Here is an 18,520-nt window from a genome sequence, read left to right as displayed (position 1 = left end):
CACCCATGTGTCCTTGCAGAGGGACAGCAGCTGCTTCTGCACAGGCCATGGATCACGTGCCCAACTCCAGACTCCAGTCCAGCGGGCGGTGGCAGCAGAGGTGTGGATACCTGAAGGGGGAGAGGAGAGGACAGAGGAGGTAGGCCCTACATTAGAGGAGCCTTGGGAAGCCTTGGTGGCCGGGAGCAGCCATCTATAAGTCTGCTGGCCCTCAGAAGGAGGTCAGGAGAGGGTTTCCCAGACTGCTACAGATAGATGCTCCTGGGAGCTGGGGTCACTCGAGCACCTGGACTCCACTCTGAAATGCAAAGCCATTTCCCAGCCCTTCATTCACCAATAGCCACAAGTTCCACAGGTTCTAATGTTTCCTAATGTTCTAGACATTTGGAAAACAGACTCCTTTTTAGAAGTTGCCATGATTTTTCTTGGCTTTTATTAGTATGTGTTAAAATCATATTATCCAAACACTAAGAGAAGAACATGTAATGTTCTAAATAAAGTGCTTAAGAAAAAAAATAAAAGCAACTTATTAAACTGGACATTCTTTTCTAGTTCATAAATTCTGGGTTACAATCAGGGCACAAAAAGATAAACAGAATGCAGCATTAGAGAGAGCGAGAAGCTTAGTTAAGAACTTGGGTGTTGATACAAGATCACATCCCACTCTTCCCACTTCCTTGCTGACTGAACACTACACCTGCATGAAGCAGCAAAACAGCTTTGTTTTAATAAATACATTTTCCTTCATTTAAATCAGAAAAAAAGTTAATTATAATAGAGCATTTTTTGTTTGACCATCTGTTTATGCCCACAGGCAAGATTTATCCACAGAGCTTTAATGTCAAAGTGTTATTTCATTGGGCTTTCAGCTTTCTGATGCTATTTGGGCTCAAGATTGTCTCAGCAATTTGTAATTGGTTTCTTTATATTTACTTGGTACTTTTAATACCAACTCTACAGTGTTTTATGCTATAAATTCTAACCCAGGATATTTTCTCAGTATTAGAAACTACAGTGCATGGGCATAAGTAAGGCTTTATTTCCAATAAGCTAAGTTTTTGTTAAGCTGGCATTCCCACACTAGCACTCTGATGTCTGCACAAAGCCCAAGTCCCTGTTTTGACAGACTTTTAAATCAGTGATGTTCTGAAAAAATAACAACTTGGAAATCTGTGTTTGAATCTTGGGAGGTCATGTTGAGATCAGGAAAAACTGCACTAAATACATTTTTAAAAAATTCCTTTGCAACCAAACGTATTTCAACTCTTTCAAGGAAGATGCAGGTTGGTGACAGGGCAGCCAAGATGTAAGCAACCCCATCAGGAGTGGCAGATGGGTCTGGGCACCCCCCCTCAACTGGCTCAAACTCACTGTGAGCCTGGGTCACAGACCTTGCTTCCTGAACGCAGTGCCTTTGACCTTCTTTTAGCAAAGGGAAAAGGAAAGCTGGTTCTACCTTCAAACAGACAACAGAAACTTCTATTGAGTTCTGCCTTGAAGCTGACCCAGAAAGCAGCAGGTACCAAGCTAAGGGCTGCAGAGGGCTAAGCAGTACTTGGCTGTAAAAAGAAGTCATCTTCGGTCATTTATCTTTGGTCATCTTGGGAAGATTCCCTTTCCTTCTCTCAACTTGAGTGCTTCTATCTTCATGCAGGAAAAGTTCTTAGCTGTATCTTTTACTAAAATTTTGACTTCATTTTACGAAAACATACTGAACATCAGTCCTGAGCAACTAGTATGGAGTTTGCTGAGCACAGCTGAGAGAAAGACAGCTTTCCTATCCTGTTCTTTGCTTGTTTCTACAGAGGGTTCTGTAGAACATTCTTTAGTTTCATAGTGATAGATGCTGTTCAGGAAGCATAGGTGACCTTTCTTTTCAGGAAGTGATGACCTACTTCACTTTGAGATTAAAGTTCCATGACTGCCTGTTAATCTTGCTGGATACTGTCATACCACTGACAGGATCTCGGGCAATGGGAGGGCTCTAGGTCCCAGGTCCTAGCACGGGCCGCCCACCACAGCCATGGCTGGCCTCTCACTATCAGTAGTTATACTTCCCTTAGAGGTTTCAAAAATCCTACAGTGAATCTGTTGTCTCACTCCACTCCACCCTGTCTATCTGTCTTGGAAGCCTGAGAACTTATTGACTTAAGCTGAAAAAAGGCTCTGTACCTGTTAATATTGACGGCAGTAAGATGCTAGCTCACTGTTTTGCACAGCACCATATATAGTGCCTGTTATTCAGGCCAACTATAGCCAACTTTTTCTTTTTTTTTTTTTTTATAAAGAAAATCTATGTAAGTTGAGGTTCGGAAATGCATATATTTTTTTACTTACAAATATTCATCTGACCAAAATTTAACATAACCTTTATGGAACACTTAACAATTATTTTGTTTTTAAAATAACATTTCATTCAAACTGTATATAATTCAGTAAAGTTTTTATACAGCAAGCAATGCTTAAACCCTGGAAAATCTGTAGAAAAGAGATTTTCACAAAAAATAAGAACAAAATTCTGAGGTATCCCTCACACACACGCACACACACACACACACATACACACACACACACACATCCATGCTGACCCAGGTGCACAGACACATCAGTACACACACGCCTGTGTGTGCACACAGACACATACATTCTCATTCACAAAGTGGCTGCAGCATAGGCAAAAAATTGTAGGTCCAAAGGAAAATGATGACTGATTGTTCTAATAAAGAGTCCAGGTAGCTCAGAAAAACAAACAAACAAACAAAAAACACAATAGTCCTCTGAGGAAATTACTACCTCAAAAAAAGTGTTCTCGAGATGAATTTGAGATCTAAGCCTACTAAACTGCTTTTTCAAAACAGCTCCCTGCAGTCCAAGGTGACTTGTGCAAATAGAAAGAATCAAATGAGGCTAGTTCCTGTACTTCCTTAACAAGGATGCGGGGTGCTCGCAGGTGCCCGGGGGTGCCTCCCATCACGCCAGGTACTGCTGCAGTGCCGTCTTTGCCCTGAAATCACAAAGGTCCTGTCAGCCATCATCTCAGAATTTTAATTGGGGCAAAAAACCTGTGGCTCAATGATGGTAGTTGGGGAAGTCTAAAGAGGTAGATCCCCAAGAGGAATTGGGCTGAGCCCTCCCGGGCACCTACTTTAAGGGGCAGAGATCCATGGTCAGCAGACACTTCATCTCTTGTATGCTCTGACATTTTACAGTTTTCCTGGGTCACTGGTGTACAGTTGTGATGGACCTGGAACTCTTACTTTCTCCTACTGCCGTGTAGATTTTGCCTAGTCATGCAGGACGTGGGAGAGGACACTGAGGGTTCTAAGGAGCTAAGAGGAAAAATGACCCAGGAGGAAGTGGTCAGGTGCTGATAAGAAGGTACACAGCAAGTACCAAGAGCCCATGGGATGAAGCTGCCTCACGGTTCAAATGCTTCCAGATTGGGGAAGGAGGTTACAATTTCATCTTGTTCTTCCCATTATGCTTGATGACACTACCACTAATTGTTACGGGATGTGTGCTGTTATGGTGATTGGGGAAGAAGGTGGGCAGGTGGAGAGGGAACGATACAATGTGAACAGTGACTTAACCTATTATGATCCTTGTCAAAGTGCAGCTCTCTTTGAGCTGGGCCTGAGGATGTCTCTTTGCTACTCACTCCCATCATGAGCTTCTAGTTTCTAAAGAGGCTGCACTTGTGGGAGTTAGACAGCAAGCTATGCTATGGAAAGAAACGGCTAAAAATTTCAGTTACTATTAGCTGATGAAAGCAATGCCAAGTAGACTGGGCATATGGAAAGTTTGACTTGAGTGCAGTTTCTATAATAAGTAGTAGATGTAAGTAGTAGATACAAGTGGCATATTAAGAGATATTTTTGCAATACATGAGTCTATATAGGTGATAGTTGCAAACAGTCCAATTCATCAGAATACAAAGCTTTAGACAGACTGTTCCCAAGTTATGGGTAAGCTGGGTTCTACAGGTCATTTTCCTACAGAAACAAGTTTATAAATGATGCTACAGGCTACCCCTTAATGACTATCCACCTCACCCCCCCAAATCCATAAAGAGGCTAAGGAAAGCAGTCCTGACAGAGGTGGGAGTCTCAGGCCCCCACAAATCTGAGGCCCTTTGAGCCGGTGGTTAAGTGGGGGACAAAGGGCTGGTTAGCGACAGCTCCTCATCTGTTAAATACGGTATTTGAAAATCATTGGAGCACAGAAGGGGCCCTGACAAAGCCTGGGGGGTGAATGGCCACTGTCCAGGCATTCTCTGCCCACCTCACTGGTTGTTCCTTCTGCTCCTCTGCTGGATTCTCATCTTCCCCTAAATGCCGGCAAGTCCCAGAGCTTGGTCTTAGCCCTCCTCTCTTCTCTCTCTCTTTATACTCCCTCTAGGTGACTTTATCCAGCCCGTGGCTTTACATACTATCCAAATTCTTATCCCAGCCCCACTCTCCCGAGTCCCTTGGATGTCTAGTAGGCATCTGAAACTTGGCATGCCAAGCCAAGAACTGTTAATTCTCCCTATCCCAACCTACTCCTCCTGCATTCTTAACCATCTCAGTAAATGGTAACACCCTCTATCTAGTTGCCCAAGCTAAAACCCTAAGCATTTTCCTCCTCCAACATCCTGTATCTAATCTATGAGCAAGTCCTGTTGGTTCTACCTTCAGATTAAATCTCTAATGTAACCACTTCTCACCTCTACCACTACCACCCTCATCCAAGTCACCATCATCTCTTACCTACATTACTGCATTACCCTTTAACCAGCCTCCCTGTTTCCATTCTTGCCCTACAGACTATTTTCTACACAGCCCCATTCAAATCAGATAGCATATCCTCTGCTCAGAACTCTCCAGTGACTTCCCATTAAACTCAGAATAAAATCCAAAGTCCTTACCATGGTCCACAAAGCTCTCCATGATCCGGCCCCCTGCTACTTCCTGATTCCACTTTTTATCACTCTACTCCTTATTTATTTTTCTCCAGCCCCACTGGTCTTGCTGTTCCCTGAACATTTCAAGCTTATTCCTGCCTCAGGGTCTTTGAACTATGTATCTCCTCTTCCCAGAATACTCTTCCTTTAAACATAGGCCTGGCAGATATCCTCATTTCACAAATGTCGTATCCTCAGAAAGGGCTTTACTGACTAACCTACCTGAAAACCATGTTTCTTTCCTCTCCATTCCCTCACTTTGCTTTATTTTTCTTCATAGCACTGCTCATTACTTGATACACTGCATATTCACTTGCTCAGAGGAGCAGAGACTGGGATGGTAAACCAGATGGGACCAGATGGGTAAATAAATGAAGGTGTGCTACTGTAACAGGCAGGTATGGCTGCAGCATAGGGTGAGCACTGGGGGGACACGAGAGGCGAGAAAGGCAGAGCCAAACCATGAAGAGTTTCCGGGCCATGCTCAAGAGTCTGGAGAATGAAAAGAGTTCAAGTTCCCTGCTGTTGTTACTGTTATGCATGGATGTGAGCTGGCAAGTGACAACTGTGTTATGAGGGAATGTACACAGCTGGGAGGATAATTTTTGGCTATTTCTAGGTTAGAGGAGTCTCTGATGATAGCTCCTGCCTCTTCCAGGAAATGGTGAGCTCTCTGAAGGTGGGGGCTCTTTACTGGTCACTGCGGTGTCTCCAGCAGCCAGGCCAGGCTGGCACAGGGCAGGCACTCAATTATTGAGATAATGGATATTCTCATTATTGGACTTTCTGCTTTCCAAAAGGACACACGCATTTCTATTCTATGGACTCAGAGAACATAAGGGAGCTGCCTCTGGATCCTATCCAGTTACCCACTAAGATGGTCCAAGCCCATGTTAATTCAGAGTAAAGCGAAGAGTCTTTAATAATTTGCTGATTTTTAGTTTATATCTCACCCAAAATGTCAAACAGTTGGCTCACATAATATTAAAAAGGGAATCCAAAAATCTAAAAGATTTTAAGTTTGGCCATGTGAATTACCAAGCAGTCCAAACCCTTTTATAAAAGAATCCAATTTCCCCAAAGCAAAGCCCTTTTACTTTGATACTCACTTGTCACAAAGGTTTGAATCTGGTGACTGACTCAGTTTATGTAGAATATCTACGATGCCCATGTCTCGTAATTTATCCTGACGTTCTTGTGAACCTAAAAGATTAAAGCTAGCAGGTTACCAGGAACATGATCCAGAGGTTGATCTCCCTAAGGTACAATCAACAATCTAAGCCTTACCAGTGTCCTTCATCCAGTACCCTTTCTGTCCCCCTCACTCCTCACTCTCCCCCATTGTAGTTCATTCCCTCACACCTGGACCCTCCAACAGTCTGCTAACTGGTCTCTCTGCCTCTTGACCCTCCTTCCTCAAGTCTATGCTGGGTTCTGGTGCTGGATTAGTTTCTTCGCAAACTATACCGTCAAGGTCAGATTCTTTCAGTCTGGCACAAGGCCCTGTGCCAGCAGGCCCCAGTTTCCACACTTCTATCTGGACATACCCATGCCCCTGGCCAAGCCAGGCTCTTCCTACTCCTACAGGTCCTGCCTTCCCCTCTTCTATTCTCTTCCCCCTCCTCTGGCCTCCCAGCACTTGTTGCCTCTCAGTTATTAGCAAGTGGCAGTTCCAATTTCATACAGCTCTGTTCTGTCTTCCTACTAGACTAGGACCTTCTTGTGGGCTTCGTCTCCCCTAAGATCTTAGCAGAGCCTCTGGTACTCAGATGGCACTTGGTATCTGTGGGTTGAATTTCCTCTCCTTCCACTTTGTTCTCAACACAAATGCTGAGTAGAGTAATCCTCCTGCAGTCTTTCTTCCCCACTGAACAGCCTGCAGTGACTTACTCATGCACCAACCCCTCTAGACCCAGTAAACCAGAATCTCTGGGGTTGGGACCCAGAAATCTGCATTTTAAAAAGTTCCCCAAGTGATTCATGCAGCCAACATAGGACCAAGGCCCACTGCTCCCCTGCATCTGCTCTCTACCTTGGCTTTACACGGGAATCACCTGGAGCTTTAAAAAATACTTATGACTGAAACCCACCCCCAGAGATCCTGATTTCACTGGTCTGGTGTAAAAATTCCCAGGTGATTTTAATGTGCAGCCAGGGTAAAAAAACCTTGGCTCTACAGAGGCCTCCTTACAGACTGGCAGCTTCTGCTTCACTAGTTGTACTGTATTTCTCATTTCTCACCAATGCAGCTCTCTCTCCATCCAGCTGTAGTCTTTATATGTGCTTCCTCTGCTCATGATGAAAGGCCCACCCTTCCACCCCTTCTCACCATCCTCCTCCTCAGCTTTCTCAAGGACAGGGACTGTCACTTCTCTAGGGTCTCCTCATCCCTACCCTAGTCATCTGCTACAGTGTTGACTCCAAGGAGGGGCCTCAGTACCCGCTGTCCAGTTGGCTCAGGCTGGTTCCACCAATCCTCATACCAGAGTGACTCTGCTGGGGGTTGGGGCCAAGCAGCCCAGTGAGTAGGGCCCCTGCCCAAGATCCCAGGGGCACCTGCTGCCTTCCCTGTGTGAGACCCACTTCCCAGAATTTTCTTCAGAACAATCTCACCAATTTCTTACCTTCCTCTTCATTCCATATGAGGTTTGATATACAAAACATCGCGGCAAGCTGCAGTTTCACATGTGAATGACCCTATTTGATGCAGAAAAAGGGGAAAAATGGAGGTAATGGCATTTTAGATAATTTTTAATAACATGCCATAACCAATCCCAATAGCCAAAAAGTTTGAACCAGTGGCCTCAAACTCAAATGCCTTGAGGAGCCAAGAGGTTAAAACTAATGAGTGAAAGGGTTGGGTTAAAGAGAAGAGGGAATGGTGGAGAATCTGGCAAACTGATAAGTGCAAGCCTTGCCAAAACACATTCAAATTCAAATTTTCAAAACCCTCTGGACTGGCCAAACAAAACACCTCTGAGGGCATAGCTGCATATTACAATTTACGATTCAACCCAAGCACATGGAAACAATGGCATATGAAAACTCTATGCTTTTAACTTAGGCTCTGCTATACCTACATTAGGAAACTTTCAAATTGCTGGAAGCCAATGCAAGTTGGGTGGATGTGTATGTGGTATTTATCTCTTCAGCTACTGATTATCTTGTTCAAATAGTCCAATATTTCCTTTAGGGAAGAAAGTGAGTCAGGGAGCTCTGTAACAACTGGGCTCCCCGCAATACCACCCCGCCGCCACAATTTATAAATGGCATACTCCCTCCACACCACTTGCTGGAAATAAGAATGATTATACAATATGTTTGGCTTTTGGAATAATTACTCTTATTTTCAAAGGGATATCCCCTCAAAACTTGATTGATTGAGTCTCTACTTGATTTATCAAATGTCTCTACTATGGTTGAAGAGCCACCTATTTGTCTGAAACAATTCTTGTTTATTTTTCTTTATGTACTGAGAGTACAAACATTCCTATGTAAGTTGCATCATTTATAAAAGTGCTTTCTCCTAAATGAAAAAGGAGCCAAGATAAAACAATGTTTATAGATAATTTCCTATTGGTCAATTAAAAACAACAATAAAAGCTTCCATTTAAATGATAATTTATGCATATCTGAGGGAATGCCAGTGGCATGATATGCCCAGTGGTTTCTTGAAAGCTAAGACAGACTTATCTCCTCATATCAGCCTATATGTCATCTAAGCAGAGACAGAGAAATGGACTTGGCTTCCTCCGTTAGGATCTATGATTAGTGATTCTTCTTCCACCTGCCAAGATTTTTGAAGAGATGTTCAATATGGGCAAATTGACAAAACAAAACTCATCATCTGCTCCCAGCCCCAGACCATCAACGAGTATTTGTTGGATGAGTGAACTTGTATACAGTACAACAAATAAGTTTCTACTCTGTATTAGTTAGGAGCCCTGGTGGCACAGTGGTTAAGAGCTTGGCTGCGCTAACAGACACATGAGGAAATGCTCGCCATCATCAGCCATTAGAGAAATGCAAATCAAAACTACAATGAGATACCATCTCACCCCAACATTACTGGCACTAATTAAAAAAACAGAAAATAACAAATGTTGGAGAGGCTGTGGGGAGACTGTAACTCTTATGTACTGCTGGTGAGAATGCAAAATGGTACAACCATTTTGGAAAACAATATGGCACAACCATTTTGGAAAACAATATGGCACTTCTTCAAAAAGCTAGAAATAAAAAAACCATATGGTCCAGCAATCCCACTCCTAGGAATATATTCTTGAGAAATAACAGCCATCACACGAATAGACATATACACACCCATGTTGACTGCAGCATTATTCACAATAGCAAAAACATGGAAACAACCTATCAACAGATAAATGGATAAACTATAAAAATGATGAATCTGCATAACATCTCACAACATGGATGAATCTGGAGGGCATTATGCTGAGTGAAATAAGTCAGTCACAGGAGGACAAATACTGTATGAGACTATTATAAAAACTCATGAAAAGGTTTCCACAAGGAAAGAAATAATCTTGGATAGTTACTAGGGAGGGGAGGGGTGAGAAGGGGAAAACACTAACTAGAAAATAGTCAAGCGGTAAGTTTGGTGAAGAGTAAGACAGTACACAAAAGTGGGGAAGTCAGCACAACTTGACCAAGGAAAAGCCCTGGAAGATTCATAGACACATACAAACTCCATGAGGGATTAAGTTACTGGGCTGAGGGCTGGGGACCATGGTCTCGGAAGACATCTAGCTCAACTGGCGTAACATAAAGAAAATATTCTACATCCTACTTTGGTGAGTTGTGTCTGGATCTTAAAAGCTTGTAAGCAGCCATGTAAGATACATCTACTGGTCCCACCTCGTCTGGAGCAAGGGAGAACAAAGAAAAACAAAGACATAAGGGAAAGATTAGTCCAAAGGACTAATGGACCACAACTACCACAGCCCCCACCAGACTGAGTCCAGAACAGCTGGATAGTACCTGGCTACCACCACTGATTGCTCTGACAGGGATGATAACAGAAGGTCCTGGACAGAGCTGGAGAAAAATGTAGACCAAAATTCAAACTCACACACACAAAAAAGACTAGACTTACTGGTCTGATACAGACTGGAGAAACCCTGAGAGTATGGCCCCCAGATACCCTTTTAACTCAGTACTGAAGTCACTCCTGAGGTTCACCCTTTAGTCAAAGATTAGACAGACCCATAAAACAAACACATAGTTCAACCATGTATACGAGACTAAATGGGCACACCAGCTCAGGAGCAAGGATGAGAAGGCAAGAGGGAACAGGAAAGCTGGATGAATGGAAATGGGGAACCCAAGGTCACAAAGGGGAGAGTGTTGACACATCATGGGGTTGGCAACCAATGTCACAAAACAATATCTGTATTAATTGTTTAATGAGAAACTAGTTTGCTCTGTAGACATTCACCTAAAGCACAATTTAAAAAAAAGAAGAAATTAAAAGAAAAAAAAAAAAAAAAAGAGCTCAGCTGCTAACTAAAAAGGTCAGCAGTTCGAATCCACCAGCAGCTCCTTGGAAACCCTATGGGACAGTTCTGCTCCGCCATATAGGGTTGCTATGAGTTGAAATCGACTTGATGGCACACAGTAACAACACGTATTAGTTCATTCATCACCTATTCTTCCATACATTCACTCAGTATTTTTTAAGGAGATGAACTCCTATGATAGAGAAAACTGGAGGGTGGGATACTAATTTAAGTGGAGGGCACAGAAAAGATTTCTTTGAAGAAAGCAACATTTAAGCAGACTTAAAGACTAGGAATGTGCCAGTTGTGCAAAGAGCAAGGGGCTAGGGCTCCATAAAGAGGGAAAAGTTCCTGAAAAAGCCCAAGGCAAGACAGAGCTGTATGGCTCATGCATATTGAGAAGGAAAAGTGGAGTAACACTAGTTCAAAGAAGTAAGCATGGCAGAATTGCAGGCCATTGTAGGCCACAAGGAGCCCTGGTGGTGCAATGGTTAAGTGTTCAGCTGCTAACCAAAAGCTCGGCAGTTTGAATCCACCAGCTGCTCCTTGGAAAACCTGTGAGGGCTGTTCTACTCTGTCCCATAGGGTCGCTGTAAGTGGGAATCAACTCGACAGCAATGGGTTTGGTTTGGTTTTAGTAGGCCACAATAAGGACTCTGGATGGCGTTCTGAATTAATAGAAAGCCCCTGAAGGATTTACGCAGGGGAGGGACAAGAGCTGATTTCCATTTTAAAAAACCACTTGGGCTGAAGGAATTGGAGCAGAAGTACAGAGGTATCTAGGAGGCTATTATACATTACAGATCAGGCATGAGTGGCTGTGGCTTGGACTAGGGTGAGGGCAGTGGAGATACAATAGATTCAAGATGGATTTTGGAGGCAGAGCTGATAGGACCTGCGGATTACATTAGACGTGTGAGGTGACACAGCTGGAGAAATTAAGACTGACTCCCAGATTTGAACAACAAGGTAGATGGTAGAGTCATACTGAGAAAGGAAATACCAGGGGAAGAAAAATGTAGGTTTAGGGGAGATATTTAAGAATTTATTCTTGAACGTTAACTTCAAGAGACTATCAGACAGCCACACAGGGATATCGGGTAGGCAGGAGGATATGTGAGTCTGGGGCTCGGAAGAGAGGTCTAGGCTGGAGGTATACAGTTGGAAGTCATCAACATAGAGATATTAAAAGCCATGGGAGTAGATGAGATTCCCCTAAGCCAGTGGTTCTCAACCCTGGTTGTATATAAAAACCACATGGGGAACTTAAAAAAATCCTGATGCCCAGGCTACACCCAGACCAATTAAATCAGAATCTCAAGAGGGAGAGGGACAAGGCAACAGTATTTTTTAAAGCTCCCTAGAAGATTCCAATGTGCAACCAGGGTTGTGAACCACCTATCTTAGGAGAGCATGCAGGAGAGAACAGAAGAGAGTCCAGGGTTAATAAGGGAGATAGGTGTCATGGAAGCCAAGAGAAAAGAATGTTTTAAGGAGGAGCGAACAGTCAGTTGTGTTAAAGTCTGCTATAAGATGAGCAGAAAAAACTATTCTTTGGATTTGGCATCACAGAGGTCATTGGTGACCTTAACCAGAACAGGTCCAGTTGGGTGACTGGGGTGGGGGTGGCGGGGGGAGGAGAAGCCAGATGAAACAGGTTAAAGAGTTAATTTAGAGGTGAGGAAGGAGATTGCATGTGCAGAAGGTACTTGAAGACAGCAGGGAAATTAGGTGTACCTCAATGGGTATGAGAAGTTAAGGGAAACTTTTTATAGATTAGAGATACTATGTGGATACGGTACTGGGAAGATAAGGGAAGTCCTGGTTAAATCAGTAAGGTTTTCATTCAACAAATATTTACTGAGTAAGTACTAAGGGCCAGACACTGTACAAGATGCTGGATATACAACTGTGCACAAAACTGACATGTCCTTGCCCACATGCAGCTTACACTCAACAGGCACATAAACAAACATCTATCACTACAACTGAGCTAAGTGCTCTGACAGTAGGGAACAAAATACAGTAACAAATAACCTACACAGATAAGGTAGCCAGGGAAGAGCCCAGTGAGGCAGTATCAGTAACTGAGCCCAGAAGGGTGAGAAGGCATGTGATGCAGGAGCTGGGAAAAGTGTTCCTGGCCATGCAGTTAGCATGTGAGAAGGTCCTGATGCAAGAAAGAGCATGGCCTTTTTGAGGAAGTGAAAAACGTCAGTGTAGTTAGTGGACAAAGGAAAGAGGGGGATGAGACAAACTGGGGATATAGACAGGTCAGTCACACAGGATTTACAGAGGGTATGGATTTTACTCAGGATGTAATAAGGAGCCACTGGAGGATATTGGCCTCTGTTCTCTTTATAGAGCACAAGGTCACATCATCACAAAGAGTAATAAGGGAGGGAAGAGGCGAGGTTTAAAAAGTGAAAGAGAAGGTAAGAACCTGTCCTGGTGGAGAATGGGGGTGCCAGCTTACTAGAGAATCACAGAAGGATACCAAGCAGTGCTTAGTGCTCATCTGGGTTTTGTGAATGTGAATTTAACACAAATCAGTGAGCCTGATTCCATGCCTTTCTCTAAGGTGGACAGCACTGAAGTGGCAGGCAAAGAAAACACCGATTAAGTGGGATTTAGGAAAGTAGGATTCATCCACGGTTAGAGTTTTGCTAGGAGACATCAACAGAATGAAAAAAACAAGTTTGAAATTGAGATTTTGGCAACAGGGCAGTTTCCAGTGATAACATGATCCAGGGTATGGCCACAGCAATAGGTGGCTGAGGTGTTTGGAAGGAAGCGGCAGGTTGTATTTGGAAGTGAACCGGTCAAGATCTAAGGTGCCAGAGGACTGGAGGGTTCATCCACATGGAGTTGAAACCCTGAGAAGGAAGACAGGCACGGGGGGAATGGGAGGAATTAAAGGAAGATAAGGGCCCAAGTTCTCACCAAATGTGAGGGAGACAACTGGTCAGTGACAAGGATGAGGAATGGGGTGGTGGATGGTAATACTGCCAAATGGCATAAGTTTCAAGGAATAGGTGTATTTTACTTTTTCCTTTTCCTTCAGGATTGAAGAAGTTCCTTGAATCTGTCATAGAATAGTCTATTCCTTTTTTTTTTTTAAATCTCTGCACAATTTGTTTTGAGCTAACAACACTATAGTTCCTGCCTTGTAATTCTGCAGCCAGTGTATAGCAGTGAAAGGGGACAAGGGCCTACCATGTAATACTTGATTTTCTGCAGTATGTCATCATTGGTCATAATAAGTTCTTTTGCCGTTGTCCCATCCGCTATGTTGGCCAGGATGCACAGTGTCTGGAAAAGAACAAAGGGCCAGTGGTCAGGAGAGCTCTGAAGTCCCCAGACTCAACGTGATCGAACTCTCAAGAGCTTGGGCAGTTTCCCACCTGAAGGTGTATGGATTCAAGCAGCTTCCACTCTGAATGCCCTGATTTCTCACATCCTGATGTCACTGCCAACAACAGTAACCACACTTGAGGGAAGTCTACTTTAAGGCAAATGAGAACCCAAGCATTTCTGGGCATAAGCATAAGCTAGGTGAAGACAGTCATGTCTTATAGGTCATACTGTCACATAAATAAAAGGAAAAACATGATTTATAACTTTTTTCTAGAAAATTTCATTTCTAAGAGAAGCTCCTGTTACTAACCCACAAGGTTTCTTCAAAGATGTGTTCTCTCTAGAGACAGCTTCATAGGTGTCACAACTCTCCTCCATCCCCAAGGCTGCTACTTGCTCCCAAGCTGATGACTTTCTGGGTGAAGGCCTGTGCCCTGTCCACCAGCTACACTGGCCATGAGCAGTTAGGCCCTCTCAATTTTTGGAACCCTGTGGGAGGAACAAATAAAATGTGCAAAGGAGCCTAGTCCAGTGTGACCTAATGTGGAATTTCGAGGGAGCCTCTGCCAGCTGGCAGAACAGTACATCTGGAGGATAATCACCACATTGGTGACTGGAGTTTTCTCTCAGAGGAAAAGGCTGTTCCATACAGCTGTTATACTCTCACAACCAGACCAACAGGAAGCAAGGATTAAGGTGAAGGTGAAAGGACTGTGGTGGAGATACTGAACCAGTGCCAGCCTTAGCAATTCAACAAACATATACTGAGCACCTATAATGTGTGGATATGGTGCAGGGCATCAGGGTTAGACAGGAATAAGACACATTCCCTGACTCTGAAACTGTCACACAATGACATTTCACCATAGCATGACTGAAGTTAGAACAGAGAACTGAGAAATAACAAGGGCACTTTTTCAATACCGTAAGGGTCAGGGAAGGTTCTTGGAGGAAGTGTCACTGAGTCCTGGAGGACAGTCAGAAATCACCCAAAGAAATGGATGAGAGGTGGGGATGAGGGCCAGATTTCAAAGAATTTTCTCCAACTCTAACCTTTACAAGACTTCATGTTGCAGGCTATAGCTAATTCAGGAGACTGTTTTCTCACAGTGGCCCAAACTCTCAAATATTTTAAAGGATACGTGGTCTTGTTTCTCCTGGATTAACACGCTGCAGAAACTAGATTATTAGAGAGTAAGTCCTGAGGTCTGAACCAGAGAAGGCTGCTTCTGGGATAGAGGAGACACGGAAAGGTGCAATTTATAATCCAAGGCCTGAGCATACACTAGGGGATTATTTATTGCAGGGCATTCTTAACATAAGGGGACATTGATTATGTCTCAGAATGGTGAAAATATCAGATTTCTAAGTGATCTGGCCTATGAGCACTGGTATGTGGTGAGCCTCAAATTTCTCAGGATTGAAAGGACAGCAAGGGGAATAAACAGAGGTTTGGAGTACTTTAACTTTTTATTATTAAAAACTATTAAATTTCCAAAAAAGCTGAAAGAACAGCACAATGAACAGCCAGCCATACATACACCACCTAGACTGAACATCTATTAACATTGTGCCATATTTCTTTAAAGAGTCAGTGTGTTCTTGCATGGATGTGTATGTATATGGCTGTGTGTATTTTTTATTTACTTTTTTTATTCTGAAATATTTCATGAACTTTAACACTAAGTGCTTTAGAATATATTGTCTAAGAATAACGGCATTTTCCTACATTCCTACAATACCATTATTATGCCTAATTAATATCATTGATCTGCACTTTTTGGTTAGTCTCTTATGGGAAAGACCCTATGAAGAGATATCTACTGAGTACAAGTGGAATTAACAGGGACAGTTAGTTCTGGAAGGAGATGATAGTAGACTGTTTTAAAGGGTTGTCCAAGTCCAAGATGACATCAGACCCATGTGATTGATGGTTGCTCCACCCATGTTTTAGCCTCACTTGAGCCTACAGAAGAGGGTCACTGAACACCATATTCAATTCCCTCTTTCCTCCTTCCCACCCTATGTACTGATATTCTTGCAGTTTAAATCTGTCAATACCAGACTCACTAATGCAGATAAAATGAAAATTATGTGTGGAAATACCATGTGCCTTCTAGTCCTTCTCTTCCTTCAGGTGATTATAGAAAGACTCAGAAGACTAAGCTTTAAAATAATAACCTCACCTTCCAAGAGCAAGCCAGTAAGATGACATTCATCAGTGGAGTGATCCAATTCTCACCATCATGGACTGAACTGTGTCCCCCCAAAATATCTGTCAACTTGGCTGGGTCATGATTCCCAGTATTGTATGAGCGTGTACCAGTCTGTAATCTGACGTGATTTCCTTATGTGCTGTAAACTCTATCACTATGATGTAATAAGATGGATTAGTGGCAGTTATACTGATGAGGTCTACAAGATTAGATAGTGTCTTAAGCCAATCTCTTTGGAGATATAAAAGAGAGAAGTGAGCAGAGAGACACGGGGACCTCATACCACCAAGAAAGCAGTGCCAGTAGCAGAGTGCATCCTTTGGACTTGAGGTTCCTGCGCTGAGATGCTCCTAGACCAAGTGAAGACTGATGTATCACAAGGACCTTTCTTCAGAACCGACAGAGAGAGAAAGCCTTCCCCAGGAGCTGATGCCTTGAATTTGGTCTTGTAGCCTACTAGACTATGAGAAAATAAATTTCTCTTTGTTAAAAGCCATCCACTTGTGATATTTCTGTTATAGCAGCACTAGATGACTAAGACACTCACCAACTAGGCTCTGCCAGGCTTTATTAAGACAAAACCAAAAAGCAGAGAGTGAGGCCAAGTGATGGGAACAGAAGTACGGTCTGACTAGGAGTGGAGGAAAGGGCAGCTCGTGGAAGAGTCCATAGGTACTTTCTCTCTTGTTCTCAATTTTCCCTTATTCCTCACCAGAAAGGCCCAGTCCAGAGTTGGCCAGAGTAGCTTATGAGGAAATAACAGAGGTTGTCCTAATCATGGATGAGAATTTAAAAGCCTTCATAACCTAGGTGTACCTTGGAAGAGGAAGGAAATAGCAAACACCTTTAGACTCACCACTAAAACAGCATATAGGGGGGAATTTCATCAAACATTCCTCAAAATAGACGAGCTCAACAAGACAGGTCAGCGATTCCCCATCCTGGAGTGTTTGAATACACCCAGGCATCTGCTTTGAAGCTCAAACAACCCTTACTGTAAATATCTTAAAGAGATCAGTTAGTTCTTGGGCCAATTCAACATAAGAGCTAGGGGACACAAATAAAAACAAGTTATCTTATCTATCTACTTACATATAAAATTCAGAAAAAAGGCTCAGCAATAAAATGCTTAACTGTAATATATACTATGTGACTCACTGTGGATAAACGATTCTTCAAAAATGAGAAAGCTTAACTGGTAGTGAAGGAAACAAGTGAGATCTGGCCTGCAATGCCTGAAATCATTCTGATTTGATGATAGCTAAGCAACAATCCACAGGCCAAAATGGAAAATCAACCCCAAGAGCATTGGCTGAGTCTGCACAGGAAAGAGGTCTCTCTTCATTGCCCAGAGGATCAGAGGAGGGGCAGAGGCTTTAACCAGAAGAAGAAACTGGGTGACACAGATCATCAGTTCTCCAGAACTTAAGGAAAGGCATTATTCACAAATAGGTGCATCTTGGCACTACAGTAGGTCTGACAAAGAGGAAAAGTGGTGTCACATTCATTGTGAAAAACAGTATATCAAGAGCCATACTGAAGTACAATGCTGTCAGTGACAGGATAATATCCATATGCCTATAAGGAAGACTGGTTAATATGACTATTATTCAAATTTATACACCAACCACTAATGCCAAAGATGAAGAAACTGAAGAATTTTACCAACTTTGGCAGTACAAAATTGATCAAGCATGTAATCAAGATGCATTGATAATTACTGGTGACTGAAATGTGAAAGTTGGAAATATAGAAGGATCAGTAGTTGGAAAATATGGCTTGGTGACAGAAAAGATGCTGGAGATGGCATGACAGAATTTTACAAGACCAATGATCTATTTGTTGCAAACACCTTTTTTTCAACAACGTGAACAGATGGAATACCAGATGGAATACACAGGAATCAAACTGACTACATCTGTGCAAACAGACAATGGAGAAGATCTATATTATCAGTCAGAACCAAGTGAGGGGCCGACTGCACAACAGACCATCAATTGCTCTTATGCAAGTTCAAAGTCAAGCTGAAGAAAATTAAAACAAGTCCATGAGAGCCGAAGTACAACCTACAGTATATCCCGCCTGAATTTAAAGATCATCTCAAGAATAGATTTGACACGCTGAACACTAATGACCGAAGACCAGACAAGTTGTGGAATGACATCAAGGATATCATATACGAAGAAAGCAAAAGGTTATTAAAAAGACAGGAAACAGAGAAAAGACCAAAATGGATATCAGAAGAGACTTGGAAATGTGCTCTTGAACGTAGATTAGCTAAGTGAACGGAAAAATGAAGAAGTAAAAGAGTTGTAGTTTGGCTCTCATGGAGTTAGAAACCAAAAGGGAAGAACAGGTTCAGCATTTCTCAAGCTGAAAGAACTGAATTAAAAATTCAAGCCTTCCCCATGGACACATCCAAACTCCCCAAGGGACTGAGTTGCTGGACGGAGGGCTCTGGGGACCATGGTCTCGGGGAACATCTA

General features: G+C 42.8%; 1 protein-coding gene across 6 annotated transcripts in view; it reads right to left on the bottom strand.

The window, feature by feature from the left end:
- Nucleotides 1-423: 423 nt before the first annotated feature.
- ARMC8 (armadillo repeat containing 8) overlaps nucleotides 424-18,520 on the bottom strand; it is a 143,685-nt gene continuing 125,588 nt past the window's right edge. For 3 of the 6 annotated variants that reach the window (XM_023735997.1, XM_023735999.1, XM_023735998.1), the window contains 4 exons: nucleotides 13,678-13,773; nucleotides 7,567-7,639; nucleotides 6,052-6,145; nucleotides 3,027-3,329 (listed from right to left, as the gene is read on the bottom strand). In XM_023735997.1, coding sequence (XP_023591765.1) covers nucleotides 3,254-3,329; nucleotides 6,052-6,145; nucleotides 7,567-7,639; nucleotides 13,678-13,773 — 339 coding nt within the window. In that variant the 3' untranslated portion in view covers nucleotides 3,027-3,253. Of the gene's footprint in view, nucleotides 3,005-3,026; nucleotides 3,330-6,051; nucleotides 6,160-7,566; nucleotides 7,640-13,677; nucleotides 13,774-18,520 lie in introns of those variants that run through there. The other 3 variants (XR_002824863.1, XM_004381437.2, XM_023736000.1) reach the window with 3 other exon arrangements.

The sequence above is a fragment of the Trichechus manatus genome, unplaced genomic scaffold (genome assembly GCF_000243295.1).
Source record: "Trichechus manatus latirostris isolate Lorelei unplaced genomic scaffold, TriManLat1.0 scaffold00084, whole genome shotgun sequence".
Lineage (NCBI taxonomy): Eukaryota > Metazoa > Chordata > Mammalia > Sirenia > Trichechidae > Trichechus > Trichechus manatus.
This window is presented reverse-complemented; position numbering and strand designations above follow the sequence as displayed.